Raw genomic sequence first — 17,881 nt, 5'->3', positions numbered from 1 at the left:
TTTTTATTCTTGTGAGATATATATTGTCATTAAGTAAAAAGCTTCGTGTAAAAGCTCTTTTTATCCGATATATGGAGACGTTCCTTACTCTACGAAATTATATACTTACAAGTTCTGCGTCAATGCCAGCGCCGTCGCGGATGTTCTCATGATCGGCACCGGCACCATTGACCATCCCCGCGGCCGAACCGGTGCTGCTCGCCCCTGCTTTTCCACCGGCACCACCGGCTGGTGTTTGCGGTAAACTCTGAAAGAAGAAAATTAAAAATTCATCTTCGAGTGACTCGCATACAATCAGCATCGTTTAGGCCTTGCTATTTTCTAGATCGGAAGTTGATCGGGATACACTTGATTTTCACTTTTACATACAGAGAATTTTATAGTTAGAATTTTATAGAATTTTATTAAAAATCTATATAGATTTTTATAACTGAGGAATAGGTAAAAACATTCTGCAGTAATTTCCTATACTTTCATTTCATTTGTGCTATTTATATGTCGTATAGGAGCTGAATATTATTAAAAATTTTTATATGATATGATGTTTATGATAAACTTTTTATATATTTTTTTATATGATATAATGTTTATGATAAACTTATTATTATAGATTTGCGGATATATAAATTTATGAAATCCTTGAAACAACTAACATTTACTCGAATACAGTGTAGTGTACAATATATAAAAATTTGTTGTTACCAGCGAAACTTATTATATTTCTTAGCAAGATGAATCTTATTGGCAGTTTATTTTTGCACTATTACAAACGTGATAAAATTAAAAAGAATTTAAATAAAAACAAATTATAATGTCCATAAAATTCTGTCCATATATTTGTAGAATAATATAAAAGATATAATACAGGCAAGCAAGCAAGTAGTACTTAAAATATATAATACAGGGAGAATTTTATAATAAAAATTATTATAAAATCTTGTAATTAAGGAATATACATAAAGATTCTATCAACAATTTATTATTCTTTGATTTCATTTGCGTTTTTTATATTTTAGGAACTGAAATGTAGTATTAAAGAGTTTACTGTGTTTCTAGTGAAATTTACTATATTTCTCAGTAAGATAAATCTTACTGAGGATTATTCCTGCATTATTAGAAAAACATATAATAGAATCGAAAAGAATTTAATATTCTCTCCGTGTACACATACACGCATAAAATAACACAAAAATCACACAAGTGATTCTAGTTGTAATGGTAAGGCTTACATGATGCATACAATTTACGATCGAACATGGTCTCACGCGCTCTCAAAACAAAGATCATCTCCCGTGAACACTCGCGAATAACAATCGCGTTATTCATGCGCGTTGAGATCCGTTTCGCACGGCAGCGACGACGATCTTCCGTCGATTTGAAAGCGATCGTATTACCGTGCCGCGAACGATCCGCCGAAAATTTAGCGTTGCCGTTAAGGGGAAGTTCGATAACGCGGCGCGCGTCGTGACCGATTTGTTTCCCGCCGAAATCCGCGCTGAAATCTCGCCTCAATTTCGCCCCGGCGAGTGATCGTTCCTTTTATTCGCAACGTCTTGAAGCTTTTCTCGAACTCTTCTTCGCGGCTTCCTTCTATATGGCCCGCCCGTCTGCCCACGGCTGCGCTTCGCCACCAGCGCTGGCTTTTACGAGGGGGATTAGGTGGTGTAAAGGATGGTCGTAAAGGGAAATTTCGCCGAACGTATTTGCTCCGATCGTCCTGCGCCGGAGGAAGGTGTAGACAGGACGGGGGGAGGGAGGGCGGGCGAGAAAAATAGCCGGCGAGACAAAGCAATTTGTATGCACTAGGGAAATGTGGGCGCGACAACATTACCTACTACCGGCTCCTTCCGTTTCACATTAATGAGAAACGCGGGATGAGGTGGGAAGATGCGCCTCCGCGTGAACCGGCGTCTTTCTCGGTGAAAGAATTACGAGCGCGGTCTTTAAATCAATTTCATCAACGTGACGGAACTGGAGCTCTTCAAGTAAGAGGACAAAGCATGATGATTGCCAATTGGTCCGCGTCTTTAGGGATGGCGTGAGCAGGGACGAGAGAGAAACTCTAACAGGAGAGAAGCTCGAAGACTGAAATGACGAAACACGCTGCAGCTTTTCTCTCACTCACTCAGGACAGAATCCATTTGACGCTGCAAACGCTTCGAAGCGTCTTGTATAAACCGATAACAATCTTCCCTTATATGCGTTAATGCGTTGGCAAATCTAAACGAACTCCTTATTTCATTCTAACAATAAAGTGTTTGGTATTTGTAACTATAATTGTATGGAGAATTAATAATTATTATAAATTATAAGAAAAGAGTACTTTTTCTTATTAAATTCTACTATAATGTTAGTGTTAATGTTATCAATAATTTTTTTCCTCTCACTCTGAGAAAAAAATGTTTGAGGATTTATTTATAGGATATAAATTTTACTTACACACACAGAAAAAAATTTTATTTCACAGTGATAAACTTTATTTCATAGAAATAAACTTTCCCACAAATAAATTTTTTCTCAGTGCAGTGTATATAAATAACAGATGGGATTTTAACTTTTATAGTGTACTGAAAGTACTCACTTCGTAGTCCATTTTTTTATTTAAGAACGTCTTATATGTATCTTCAAATATTTTTTAGCCAATAAAATGACGTGTACAGCATCTATACAGTTGTCTTGTTGACTAAGAGATTGTTGACTAAGAGATTTATTTAGAAGATATAATTAAGACACGACCTTAAATATAAGACTATGAACAAACCTTAATGTGTAGTAGTGCAAGGGGCTGAATTCACTATTAGTTTAGGAACTCTCTCTTTCCCCTCTCTCTCTCTCTCTCTCTCTCTCATTTCACCGAATTCGTGGATTGATCGGCTGCCATCTCGTGCGCGTCGGATGTGGGGCGAAACATCGCGAAAACTTTTCACGCCACACACAGAGAGAGAGAGAGAGAGAGAGAGGGGATGCGCGTTTTCAGGCAGACAGACGGTAATTTTTGAATAATCTATCTCGGATGTGTCTCGTGGGGCGGAACGTGCGATATTGTTTCCTAAGTAAGATTGATCCTTTTTTTCCTTTGTTCGCGCCGCGCCCGTCCACGCACGGAAATTCGTGGACGGCCGGGCGAACGCGCGCGCGACCCTGATACGCTTCCCATTTCGCGACATGTGCACAGTGATATTCATCTCCGCGCTGACAATTTGTGATGTATCGCTTCCGTCGAACTTTACAACGTAGCTCTCTCGCTCGAAGACAGTTGGTTAACTTTTGCTCGCGCTCGCATTTCTAATGCAATCGTTCGTTGGACGTTTCGCAGAAATTATAGTCGCCGCGCGCGCGCCCTCAGCATCGTTTGCATTCGAGCATAAATCAATCAAAGTCAGTTGCCAATCTCGGTGATCAATGATTACTCTAAGACTCTTAGCTTTTCAATTACACGAAGTATTAACAGTCTTATGTGGAGTTCCTTAAGTCTCTTAGTATTTCCTTTACTTACTCTGTGTTTTATCAATGATTATTCTAAGACACTTATGCTAAAAAAATAGTTTTGCGGTTATAACGAAAATTATCTAGATACGAGAAGTTAGCTGAGATGAAAATATATTATAATAGTGCACACTGAGATATCACATATGTTTTGTATTTAAATTAATAATCTAGACGATAGAGACAGAATTTATATTTGAGCTATTTGTATAAAATTTAGCAAGTTTCTTCTTGTGACGTTCATCCAGATAAAAGCCAGATTAACAATCAGTTACGGGACCTAAATTTATCTGCAGGTATTGTTAAAAAAAGCTGTTGCTGTAAATTCTGCACACACAACAGGCGATTTTTAGCAGATGTTTAGCAACAAACAGCGGTGAATTTTGATCGTAACATTTAAAATTCTATCTGGACCAGCAGAACATTTTTAAGCGCGAAACGTTAACAGTTCTATGAAAGCCAATATACACTGTGAATAAAGTGCTTGAGAATTTATTTGTGGGATATAAGGTTTATTCATAGAGATAAACTTTGTATCCCATTAGTGAATTTTTCAGTATTTTTTCTCAGTGTATTATAATTATCGCCTCATCAAGAAAGCTTTAACATTATTTTATTCAACTGAAGTTCTTGTTCTTAGTTCCTATTTGTTGGAGCGTCTTTGTGATATTAACCCTTAGTGGCCCTACATGAGTATTTCGAATCCGGATGGTTTCTATTCATAAAAATTTCTCAGCACGTTGAAAGATCCTGGATGTACTACATTTTAGTTTTTCGCACAATGAAGTACAGGTATTTGTTCTAGAAAGTTGAAAGTATATCAGTGAATTTTTACAGATTTTTTAAACCATTTTAAAGATATGATAAAAGGGTCGGAGTCGAAAGACCCATACGGAAAAAAGAATTCTGTTGGTGCAACCTAATTTTCGGTTGCTCAGGGATCAAACGAGAACTCGGCTGTAGGGACAGAAAAATTCCTTTATGAGACTTCTGTATAGTCAATTGTTCTCAGTTGCCTGAACTGAGTTCTAATATCGTTGAATGTTCAGACGAATATTTTCAACAATAGGTTGCGACAACAGAAATATTAGTTTTCATAACAAAGATATCGCTTCTGATCACCTAATTTTCAGTTGGTTCCTATTTGGTTGCACCAACTGAAATTTTTTTTGCGTGTATATAGGGCCACATGTGATGCCGTTTTTCACATAAGCCACTAAGGGTTAATATTACCTTCCTCTCTCCGCTGTGATCCAAAGTGCAGCAATACAAATCGGTCAAACGCGAACGGGCTCCAGACGTTCGTAAAATCGTTTGTAAATAATTGCAAAACGCAGTCTCGAGGTTTTCGGAGCTGAATAGAACGGTCCCACAGGATCAAGAAACGCTACGTCGACGACGGGGTACAAGCGATATCCATCGTATTTTCCCAGTGAGAGGTCGGCGAGCGTGCACCGACAAGAAATATATAAGCAAAGTCTTGCACGCTTAGAAACGCTTACATTAAAAATGCTTTTAAGATCGAACCGGCTGGTCGATAAAGCGATATGTGGTACTCCTAATGGCGCGGCGCTTTATACGCCCAAGTGGTGCCGGGGGGTGAGCGAGATGATTGCGAGCAAAATCGGGAATAAGAACGCTCCTCGTCCGGACGGTGAGCTCTTCGCGGTGGAGACCGACCATGACGAGGGAGATCCGGGAGTTACGGTTAAGCTAGTGTCTCTCCGTCGTCCTCCATGACTCTATCGCCTCCCGTCTACATCGCCGTGTTTCGTGTATTGGTAATAGCGCAAAGTGCTTCTCTCGAAGTAATAGCGGCCCGAAGACCCTTTAAGTGACGTTCAGCACTTTACGACCGCTCTTTATAAGGACACCTTCTTGTTCTCCTCGCGCGCACCCATGCCTCCGTTTCTCACCTTTTCGCACCTTCGATTCGCCTCCGCCGCGGTTCGACAGAGAAAGAGAGGCAGAGAGACGGGAAAAGAGGGCGTAGGGGGGAGGAGGGAGGAGAAAAGAAAGAGGAGCAACCGAGGTGTGTACGAGGCGGAAATTTTCCCTGAAGAGACGCTCGTCGCTCACGACCCCGCCGCGTTTTTATTTCCATCGCCGATAGAACGGTGATTAAAGGGAAAGTAATTCCCGTCGCCCGATCGATCGATCTTGCGGGCGGCGGCGCGCAGACGTTCTCATCAGATTCTGTAATAAGTTTCGGACTGTCAGCTCAAATTTCAAACGTGACCCTGTTGATTCTGTCGATAAAGGATCAGATAATTTCGCCGTGCGCGCAAAATTGCTGATTTAGGTCAGTTTTAACGAAGAACTGATTCAAATCATGTTTGCTGGAAAGCTGATTTGGATCATTTTTAGTGAAAAGCTGATTTAAATTATTTTTGATAAAAAACTGATTGAAAGGCCAATTACTTCTTCGAGCCAGAAGCAGCAACAACATCCGGGAATTAATTTAAGAGAACAATTAAATAAATATGTTTGAGTTTTATATATTGTAATTAAGTAATATTTGCGTTCAAAAGAAAAGTTTATCATCATTTTTGTGTGGGAATTATGTGACGTAACAACTATTTTAAACAATTGAAATTTTTGGCTTATTTTAAAGGAGAAATTAAAATTTCTCGTCAAAACTTACTTCTGTTTTGTTTTATGGAAAAGAAACTAAAACAAAAATTAAAATTCTGACCCGAGGGATTATGACTACAATACTATTTTATAAGGAACTTTACTTACTTTCTTGATTGAACTATTTACGAACGTAAATTATGTAAATCAGGGATACGTGCAAGAATTAACTATTTAATTGTATATGTAAAATTCAGATATATTCATTTAATAGTTTTCTTTAAATAAATTCATGTGTATATTGTAACTCTTCTTTAAAGAAGAATTTACTTGCAAAAGTAATTTGCCTCCTTAAATTATTTTTGACATTTCTTCATGTTTTCTTCTTGACTCTCTTATTTTGTAACCGCGATGCTTCCTATTTCCACAGTAGAAATTTACTGAAATAATAAATATAATTCTTTTTCTATTTTTTCAATTAAGCTCGCAAAGCACAGACAGTTCTCGTTAGTTTCCACGATGATCCGCGGATCCTCAGCTTCAGGATTTCACCTGCAATGCCGTTAAATTAAACCGTTTGATAAAAAAGATAAATAATTTCTACACATAAAGCGAAATTCATCTTTCCATTTCTCGTTCATAGCTTCCCCCGTCACGTATTCGCGTTTTTCCCATCTTTCATTTTGCCTTTACTGCCCGGCATGCGATTTTCAAATTTCCTGGCGGAACTTTCGGGTGCAAGGTAAAGCCCCGTAATGAAGCCAGCTTCTCCGCGACATTCTACATCGGCGCGAAGCATCTCACCCTCCTCGTCCGCTTTATCGATGAGCAAAGAGCGGAAGGCAAAAGAAGGATGGCGCTCCCCGTAGTCACCGACGCGCGCGGTGAGAATTCTTCTTAAACTGAATTTTCTCCCCGAACACCGTAAAGTGCACCGTAAAAGAGCAACTAACGCGGCTTCGAGAGTTTGCCCGCAGTTGAAACCGCAAAGGAGACGCCCGCGAAGCGAAATGCAACTACGAATGAGGAGGGCTGACGGACAAAGGACTCCCGGTGTCCAAATAGAATAGTCTTGCGCTAACGGTCATGGCACATTCAACGCGACTATCCTACGCTAGAAAAAGGCACGAGACATGTTCGTTCTTTCCTTCTCGATCTTCTCGAGTCAAAATTTTAGCCGTACTTTCAGCCTGAACTTTTCAACGTCTGTATATTTCGTAAAATCAGTGTGTGTTTACTACATATGGAGGAAAAAACTGAATTTCTACTCAGTTCTTCAAAATGGCAGTCAAAGAATAAAATTCCATTTGTACACTGAGAGAAAAAAAGTTTAAGAAATAAGAAACATTTATGCAATAGATATTAATGCATATTTGTTTAGATTAATATAAGATATTATTCAAATAGAAAAATATATGTTTTCTTCAGAACTTAACTTTTCATAAAAAAAGCACTTGTTTCTTTTTAATTAAATGGCAGAATTTATTTAAATAGAACAATTTTGATACTTAAATAAATATATATTATATTAGTACTCAATTAGTAAATGTTTTTATCTCTAATTGTTTATCTTTTCTTTCAGTATATTTATTGCTCTTTCTTTATGTTCAGTTTTGAATAAAAATTTATTTCAGAATTATTTGATATTCGATTGTCTCAATATTTCATCTGCATTAAAAAAAATTCTTATGATTATAACAAAAATATTAATTATTTAATCGGCTTTACTGCAGAACGTGCAAGGCATACATACTTTAAACAATCAAGTAAATATTAAAGTATTGTTTTAAAAGAATATATATTCTCCTATTTGAAAAATATTTTATATTTTAATATATAATTAAATATGTTATTAGTACCGAATTTTTGCTCTTACAGTGTAGGTTCTAAAGAGGGCTTTTTGGTAAAGCTAGAAGTAGTAGGTTAAATAGAGTTAAAAGAGGTTGATATAGGCATCAGAATGTCAAAGTAGGCATTAAATGGAATATTGAGGGTGAAAGCAGGATCGAAATTTCAATTCGAGTTGTTGCCGAGCAGCGTGATCTTCGTCCCGCGACTTTTCGCACGTGATTTGCGCCACTCGAGAAAGCAAAGAAATATAAGGAACAGAAAAAAAAAGTAAAACGAGTAAAAAGTAAAAAGGTAGATAACAGTTTCGCACGCGTCGTTAATCATGGTTCACGTTTCATGAATAATAGAAAGCCACGAGGATACTTCGTCATCATTCATAATCCTAAAGAGAAAGAGCGAGAGAATGTATGAGAGGGAGAAGGAGAGGGGGGGGGGAGAGAGAGAGCCACAACTATATTTTTGTCGTTATTTGCGTGTTTAGAGCAAGAACGCGTGTATTATAAATAATTATAAGTGGGATCGTTTTTTTCCGATTGCCAATGTACCGTCGAGGGATGTATTTATATTATGTGGTTATATAGATAAAGAATTCATCGAATTATCTCATAAAAATTTCCCGAATGTCCCGAAACTATGCGATGTTTCGCCAGCGCGTTCCGCGGCTTAATTAGAGCCGAAAATTCTGATGCGGGAATGTCAAGGTTGATTTTGAACGGCGTTTCTCGCCGTTGAAGTATTGCGAAACTATCGCGCGTGACAGCACTCTCGATTACTTGGTCCGCGCAGAGCTTTGATTGATTCCGCAGTCGGCACGATCGGCCTTCGACGGTTCGTGATTTTTTACACGCGATTCGCGAGTCGCAAGTATGTTCCTGAAGTGCCGGGATTTATCGAGCCAGAGCTTGCGAGCGTGCTGCCGAAGTGCCGAAATTTATCGTATCGCAATAGACGTTCGTTAAATTGCGTGAACTCACGGATTCCCCATTTTATCTTCCGCTAATCGAAATCGCAGATATTCCATTGTGAGATATAAATCAAAACTTTTCGCCGATATCGCTGTATTAAGTCGTATTATTTTGAATATTGTTTGTCTCACAATAAATTGTGCAAAGAAAAGAAATAATACACAAAGGTTGCAGATTGTGCGCGTACAGGGTCTCTGAATTTATAAGGAGCAGGATTTAATTGGCTGTCTCAAAGTTGATCGTTCAAGCTCTACGTATTAATTATAACATTCGTTGGTATCTCGTTGTCGACGGTCGCGCGTTGGCTTGCATCACTGTGATCCTCGGGGCAATTTCTTTCTTCGAATGAGACATCGGCTATGTCGATTTTCCAAGGTCGAAAGCGAAAGAACCCAAATAAGGGGAAGCCGTGGGGGAAGAAGTCAAGTTTCCAGATCGAAGATCGAACGCCTGTCGCGGTTCAGAAGTGCCAATACGTGTAATCCGCTGTCTGGTACAGTGGCGTGGGTATATATGACAGCATATACATGTATAATTCTTCAAGAGGACGCATTCGAAGGAATCTTAGCAGTGGGCCGTTGGTGGAGATGCAGGGTGGGACGCATGTACCGCCACTTTGCGTGGTGGTGAAGATTAAATTACGCGCGAAGATCGTCGGAATTGCACGAGAGTAAAGTGAAGGAAGAGAAAAAAAGAAGAAAGAATTTTAGAGGGGGGCGTTTAAGAACGATGATAAATTATGCCGCGGTATATATATCCACTTTATGGATCCGCGCACACTTTGTAGAAGCTGTTCCGTCGAAAAGAATCTGAAGATTGAAAATATCGCGAGTTTTATATCCTTCGCGTTTCCTCCCTTCTTCCCTCCTCTCTCTCTCTCTCTCTTTCTCTTTCGCGAAGGATAAGACGTGCGTTTCCGCGCGGGAATATATCTTCTAAGAGCATGCGCGTGAGAGTTTCCGCGGCCGAGGTGACGTGCATGTGGAAATGCTTAATTTATCGTTCATCATAAATCTCGTTTTTATTGTTTTAGACGGTTCAATATTTGGCGTGCACGAGAAACGCCGGCACAAGTGCCGTAAATCTCGTTTACGTCGTGGCCTGCGAGACGTGCGCGCAAGAGACGCTTCGCATTTTATTTTGAGCATAATTTAATAATTGTAGCGAGCGCAATCATAGTGATCAGTACAGTAAGATATGAATAAGATATCACTAATAATAAGTAAGAAAAAAAAAAAATAGATAAGATATAACAATGATGTTGTGTAATAGGTGTTTAGTGTATATATACGGAGAGGGAATTTTATGGCAAAAATTATTACAGAATTTTGCGACCGAGGAATAACAAATCGATATTCTGCAGAATAACCGATTATTTGAGTTTTATATAACGATGCTATTTATATTACAGGAACTGAAATGTATGCTATTTTTAAAACTTATTATTTTCAGCGAAATTTACTATGTTCGTTAGCAAGATAGATGTTATATTGAAAGGAAAACTATTTAAGAAATAAAAAAAGATTTATTCAGTAGATGCTAATAACATATTTATTTAAATCTATATTCTTTTATTTAAACAAAACAAACGATTGCTTTTGTAGAAAGCTAAGAAAATGTATATCTTCTTACTTGAAAAATATTTGACGATAAATACTATAATATTAAGTATTACATAATATTATACAAGTAAATATATTATTAGTACTTATCGAATAAACACACATTTAGTTTCTTAGATATTTTTTCTTTCGGTGTACTGATATTGTGAGATTGTCTATGCTTCTCTCTTCCTCTCTCTCTCTCTCTCTCTCTACTGAAGAGAAACATAGTAAAATTGAAAAGAATTCATATAAAAAAATAAACTCTAATATTCTCCCCATGTATGTTTCAATTACTTTTGTATTACTTGTATGTTGGCTAAACAGTTCGCACATGTGCCATCTCCAAAAATGCAAGATCTTGCAAGGACGTAACATGGCAATGAGTTAATGGCTCTTGTACAAATAACACGGAGGTAATCGAAACATACTTGCACTGTGTGCGAGCATTTATTACGTAAAATTAATTCTATTAAATATATCCGTAATAGCCGTCTATGTTGTCAAGATGTCCGTTCCGTCCGTTCTGTCCAGTCGGCTGCAGTTGGATTTCTTAATAAGCGCTCGGCTTTTATTCCGCTCGTGAGACTTTTATTTATTGTGGACGCCTCGGGAGGCAAACGTCAACGACAGAATGTAGCAAGCTCGTACTTGCATATACGCGCGTACGCTGAGGGGAGGGGCGGCGGGATTTTCACTCTACAAAACGCGACGTTATTGATTATTTAATACACCGGAGTGTTTAAGCTGGGAAAACGATATTTTGTATGCTTTGTCGAGACTGGTTCTCGTAAACCCGTTTCAAAAGGCTTTGCCATGGTGGGTAGCGAAGAAGGCGACGGCGGCGGGTGCGCGCGTACCCGCGAGAGCACCGACAAAGGACGCGAAGGTGCCAGCTACAGTAAAGGCGAGTAAAATGTGAGGGAACGTGAGGGTGCTGAGGGAGAGACAGAGAAAGAGAGAGAGAGAGAGAGAGGGGGGGAGGAAGAGAGGAGAAAGAGAGGCAGGGCGATATTACAGAGTCGGAATGCTTGGCTGTTATTACTCGAGAAACTCAGGAATTTCTCCATTATTTAAGGAAGCCCAATACGTGTTCCGACAAAAGGTAGAATATTTCGTCTATGACGCGGAGTATAGTCGCGAAAGTATTACGTGTTACTGCCGGGACAATGGAACCAATGCGGGGGGGATCAAGTGGAAACAGCAATGTGATAATCACATATCGTTCCGGCCGATCAGACTGATCAATTAGGTCGGTATATCGGGGACAGGAAGGGGGGCTGGGGAAGGAAGCAGGATATGACGATAACGGGCGGAGGGATAAATAGTTTAAAAAATGAATTAACCTCGTCCTTTGTATTCACCATTGCTCCGCACAACGGCCGTGATCGTTTGCTCATAAAATAACGTTAATTTTCTCCGGGCTCTCTTGTCTTTGTATCTTTCGTCTCCATTGTTCGCGAACAAGTTAAATCACGATCGCGGAACGAAATGTTCGTGCCGGATAATTTTCCTTCAAAATATTATCGCTCTGCTCAGCTTTGCGAAAAAAAAGAAGGAGAGACTACCACCGACCTGTACTCGAACTTTGGTTGGCGTAATATTTCATATTTCCAAAAGGGGATGAGAAAGGAGGGCAACCGGCAGGGGGGGGGGGAACGAACTATCTACATTCTTCTATTATTGAGGACGACGTCCTACAGTGAGTTCTCGCCCTGTGTAAATACATAATGTTGTCTCGACTTGGGGACTAGAATAAGAAAGTTCAGAGACTACGTGATCTATCTCGGTTTGGAAAACGGTGGACTGCAAGGCTGCACTCTGTGACTACGTCACAATGTAAACATTGTATACCGTATGCGCATATTAAATGTGTTTTTGCAGATTAGTCGGCGGAATACGCGGCTATATAGGCGCGTATAAATTTTGATCTCTCCCCGGGAGTCCGCAACGAATACGTAATAGTTTTTTCGCCTGAAATAGAGCCCACGATGAAAGCTGCTTATTTCATCGTAGGACAGGTGGTGGCTGGGGGGAGGGGGAGCAGAAAGAGTTTCCACAGGGGGGGTTGCCGATATTGTCCGCGTTGTAGAATATCGGAGGAGCCGAGAATGTCTATGTATCTACATATCAACGATAGCGACGAGGAGGAGAGGTTGCGCGCTAGGAAAATCTCGCAGATAAAAAGACCCTGACAAAGTAAAAAGCGGGACAAGAGCCGGCGAAGGGAATAGGGAGGAATAGGGGGATTAGGAGGCGGCCATGCGTATGAAACATTTTCGTCCCTGAGCACTCGTGAGAGCACGATCCGCGGAAGCTTTCGGAACGACTATAACGATTTTCACAGTAAACATTTGCCCATAGCTTACGCTTGCTCCTGTGGCTCAAGTTAAATTGCCTTCAAAATTGCATCTCCGCGGGCGACGCGCCGCCCGCGTGGGACGGAACCGCGGGGGAGAGGGAAGAACGCCGCCACGGATCACTCGCATAAATTTCAACCCTTAAGCCCTGGCCGAACTCGCGCGACGGCGATCGCGCGTGTAATTAAGTGATAATAATGATAAGGAACGTTTTAACGCAGAAAGAGAGGGAGGGAAGGAGGGAGGGAGGGAGAGAGAGAGAGAGAGAGAGAGAGAGAGAGAGAGAGGGGTGGAAAGGCCGAATCTCAAAGGTGGATTTTTATGTAGTCCCCGGCTCTCTTGCGCGGGAGTGTTTGGTTTGCAAACACGCGAGCTGCCCTCAGCTCCTCGCCGAGGATTGAGAACTTCGCACCGATGACGGCGAAAAGATTTCGAGGGATAGCACGATCGTATGCGCGTCGCGTAGTTGAAGCGCCAACACTTTACGCGTCACTTTACGTGCGAGAATTCTGTTCGGGAATTTTAATAACTTATGTTACTATTTAGAGAAATACGGCTAAAAATCATTGAATACAGCTAGACCGATATCAATTGTTATTTCAGTAATCTCTAATAGTATTAGAGATTTATATTACTGTTAATAAAAAATGAAGCTAAGAATAGTTGCATGGCTGAACTGCAACGTCATGTTACTAATGTTACTAATGTATTAGAAAAATTCATCAAGTGGCTCAACTGCTAACGTTATTCTACACAAATTTGTTTAGGAATAATATTAGAGATTAATATTGCCTAATAATAATAAAAATATAGTTACAAATCGTGGTGTACACGGAATTTTATAGCAAAAATTATGTTGTAAGAGGAAAAATATCTAAGAGATAAGAAATATTTATTATATTTATTCGGTAGGTATTAATATATTTACTTATGTGTGTATTACTAAATATATATTCTTATATTGAGAAAAAATTTTCTTTCAAATAAGAAAATATATTTTCTCAAACATATACTACACTGTTGCGCTTTTTGTATGAACACAATTCTATTTAAACAAATTTTATTCTGTTTAAACAAAAAAATCTAGATTTGAGTAAATATATTATTAATATCACTGAATAAATATTTTCCACTTTACGTAACCCCTCTAAGAGTGCCCGAGGAGATTTTAGGGTACGTAAGAGCGTGCTGTACTCTCCCTGGAGGCCATGAAGGGCAGTCGCGTAGCGAAGCGCCTCCGAAAAGGGCTTGCAAGCGCTAGGTTAGTCGCTGTTAATTAATGGGGCGTTTATTCGTCGAAAGGTCCCTCGAATCTGAATTAATCCGAACGCACTATCCGCAGCATACTCGCATGATGCACAGGCCAGCAGATATATCTGGTGGAGAACGGGCCACGGCTCAATTCAGCAGATATATCTGATGGAGGACGACTCACGACTGAACTCCGTGCAACATGTTTGACGAGGGGAAGGGACTTTTTCTGAAGCGAGGAGTGAAGAATGCTTGCCAAATGCACAAGGAGATTTATCCTGAGAAGGACAGATTGTGCCACAACCAGCGTTGGATCATGCGAAGACCTAGAACCATCGCTCCCGCTTATGTATTCGCCGGCACGGGGATTTGACTACGAACGACGGCTCGCGGTCGTCGCCGCGTTGTGGCGATCGCTCAGACTACGTTCCCGGCGGAATTGCGCTGTATGTTGGGTGGATGCAGAATTTTCGCGCGAAGGACGTGATGCCTGGGCTGCGTTCCAAAACTCTATTCCAAGTAGCGGAGTTAACTTAACATCGTTCTAAAATGAAGTATAACATACTAGATGGGTGGAGCCAAATCGTTCAGAAATTCGGAGTAGACTATATTCAGAGTCAACTCTAACTTCAGGGCTGCGTTCCAAAATTCTACTCGGTGGATAGAGTACATTTAATGAACCAATTATGATAAAGAAATCCTAATTATCTTTGCTCTTATTGGTGAATAAAATGCTACTCTACCCGTCGAGTAGAGTTTTGGAACGCAGCCCAAGGAGGGTTATAGGAGTAAGTTACAGTTCGAACCGCGCAAATTTAAATAGGTAACGCTCTTGGAATTTGGTTTGTTTGTGTCATAAGGCAATTTTTGGCAATTGTTTGGTACATGTATCAGGTTGTTTTTGGGCTAGTTTACATCAAACATTTGATATATGTATTAACGTCTTTACGTTGCAGTGATTAAACCGAGACTAAATATATCATCAACTATATCATTTTTAGATAACTCTTCCCGTTCCAAAATGCTAGGTTATTCTACGTTACTCTCTTTTACTTTGTTCTCCCACCACTAAGGGTTCCATAGAGTTGACCGAGTAGAGTTTTGGAACGCAATCCAAGAGTCCGACCGCCCGCTACACACTCCGTCGGGTTCGCTGTAACCGAACGATCCGTTTACAGAGACCGGATGGAACATGCAGACAGATATTCTACTTTACGTATATTTTATAGATTAGAGTAAACTTGGATAAGATGGCCATATTTTTTAAAATGCAAAAAGATACACTTTTTATTGTTATTTTTTAATAGCGTTTAAGTAGATGATTGGAATGTAAATCATTGCGCGTTCGCCGAAATTTGCGCGGCGATAATTACAGGGAGCGCGCGCGAGACTCTTTTCTCTTTCTCTCTCTTCTCTCTCTCTCTCTCTCTCTCTCTCTCTCTCTCTCTCTCGCTCTCTCGTTTCGGCGAATTTCGGACACGTCAAACGGAGATAAAAGCGGGAATCGCGGCAGTAATTACGCGACAAGTTCAAACTTCATTGAAGCCTACAGTACATAATACTATCAGAGTTAAAAGGAAAATACTTCAGTGAAATTACAAAAATATCAAAACATGAGCATTGGCCATCTTACCTAAATGTTTAAGACAAGATGGCCGTAAGGAATAGATGACCCATATATATTTTATGTTCAAGATTCTGTACCTATTATTTTATAAAATAATGAAGAAAACATAATTTGACATATTCATTTTAGTATAGGATATTTAATACATATTATTTCTGAAAAATATAATACACATATAAAATAGAAATCTCTATTACAAAACTTAAATTCTAAATAAAATTTTTTACCAAAATATATTGCACATAAGATTTAATTACTGTAATATTGAAAGTAATTTTTGAAATATAACGACTTTTGTTTTATAAATGTTAGAATGATACTGGGCCATCTTACCCAAAATGTGAGTGAAAGACGATCATAATAGTACTTATAAATAAATAGTGAAAACGAAAATAAAAATGCATGTTATATTACAATTTACATATCTACTTTATGTATCTAACGTTGATTGCGATAGCTTAACTGTAATTTATTTGACGTTACAGCAAGTTTTAGTGGACACATGAGAAATTTTACAGGTAGTCGAAAATAAAAATATAATATAATATTCATAATCTTGCTATTTCGAAAAATGTACACACATATACGATAAATATCGATTATCTTTGTGACTGATTACACAAACGCAATGTTTTGCAATTATTAGAGAAATTACAGCCTATGGCCATCTTTCCGGTATGGCCATCATACCCGCGCGAGTTTACCCTAATATAAAATATATACTTTATAGATTAGTATAAAAATAAATATGTTGTCGCTAATGTTCTTATTTTAAATCTAAATCTTCTAGATTTGAATATTAGTCTGATATTTAAACGTCTGCGGCTGTCTCTAGTATAAAACCCGGCTATAAACTGAGATAAAATTATGAAACGTCTATCAGATATTTACTATTTCTTAGATATTTTTTCTCTAATGCAGAAAAAAATTAAAAACTTTTTACCAAAAAAAAACTATAATATTCTGTGTAGCTGACTTGTTAACATTATTTTGCATGCAGGTTTGTTTAAGAATAACGCGTTAAAAGTTTGTTACCATTAGCAAAACTGATATGGTTGAAAGTAGTCTAGTATAACGGAACTCCCTTACTTGGGTCTGTTCGAAAATAATATTAGAGGTTTATCACTAATAAAATTAATATGGCTAATAAAAACGTGGCTAAGCCGCTAACGTCATTTTACGCGGGTCTGCTTAGGAATAACATTAAGGGCTTACGTTATTATTAATAAAAGACTATTAATCAGCCCGACAAACTTGCGCAAGAGATTCCTCCTCCTCCTCCTCTTAGCAATAAATGCGGTGGACGCGTAACCACGTATCTATCTCGTCAAGTGAGCTTAAGAAGAGGAAAAAGAAAGAATGGTATAATTAATAACGAAAAGATGCAAAGAATGATAAGCGTCGGCGTGAGTTTCCTCTCGCGGCAGCGTCGCGTTTGCCGGAAGTGTAATCACCACTTATTCAACGTCACGGTGGTTCACGTGAGTAACAAGGCGTGCTACGTTTGCGGCGGCGGGCTCGGGATTTCCCAGCCATTGCATCTCGCTTTTTTCGAGCAATGTACACGTGTACTCTATATATCTACTGGCCATTGGTGAAACAGGAATTCGTGCCAAAATTATCCCGGAAGTTTGGCGATTTCCAGATTTACGTACTTGTTCTCTTCTTTCTCCTTTTCTTGCTCGCACACTCGAAGCAAATACAGAAAGATACATATTTTTTTCCTTTTTTTGACACGGAAATCGAGATCGTAATTTCGGTAATTTTGATCCGCGTGTGCGTGAAAGAACGCGCGTCTGTAATTGAAGTTTGAACTTGTCGCGTAATTACTGCCGTGCGTTTCGCGATTCCCGCTTTTATCTTCGTCTGACGTGTTCAAAATTCGCCGAAACGAGAGAGCGAGAGCGAGAGAGAGAGAGAGTCTCGCGCGCGCTCCCTGTAATTATCTCCGCGCAAATTCCGGCGAACGCGCAATGATTTACATTCCAATCATCTACTTCGCCAACGACTAATGATCACGAAGGAGGTAGTAAATTCGGCGGTAACGCTATTCACCACGGATTAGGCACAGCCACGTGTGCGCATCGACAGAATGCGGCGGTGCGTAAATCGCGAGCGTACAGGACGGACGCATGGTGTGCATATAAAAGAGAGAGAGAGAGAGAG

General features: G+C 39.4%; 1 protein-coding gene across 1 annotated transcript in view; it reads right to left on the bottom strand.

Moving 5' to 3' along the window:
• LOC116848412 overlaps positions 1 to 17,881 on the bottom strand; it is a 751,173-nt gene that overhangs the window by 69,337 nt on the left and 663,955 nt on the right. Inside the window, exon 5 of the mRNA XM_032824486.1 lies at positions 110 to 247. Within this exon, the coding sequence (XP_032680377.1) occupies positions 110 to 247 (138 nt within the window). The remainder of the gene's footprint in view (positions 1 to 109; positions 248 to 17,881) is intronic.

This window comes from Odontomachus brunneus, unplaced genomic scaffold, assembly GCF_010583005.1.
Source record: "Odontomachus brunneus isolate Ranch 3 - 2012 unplaced genomic scaffold, Obru_v1 Obru_scaffold_095, whole genome shotgun sequence".
In the NCBI taxonomy this organism is placed as follows: domain Eukaryota; kingdom Metazoa; phylum Arthropoda; class Insecta; order Hymenoptera; family Formicidae; genus Odontomachus; species Odontomachus brunneus.
Note: the sequence above shows the minus strand (reverse complement) of the source record. Positions and strands in the feature narration are given on the sequence as shown.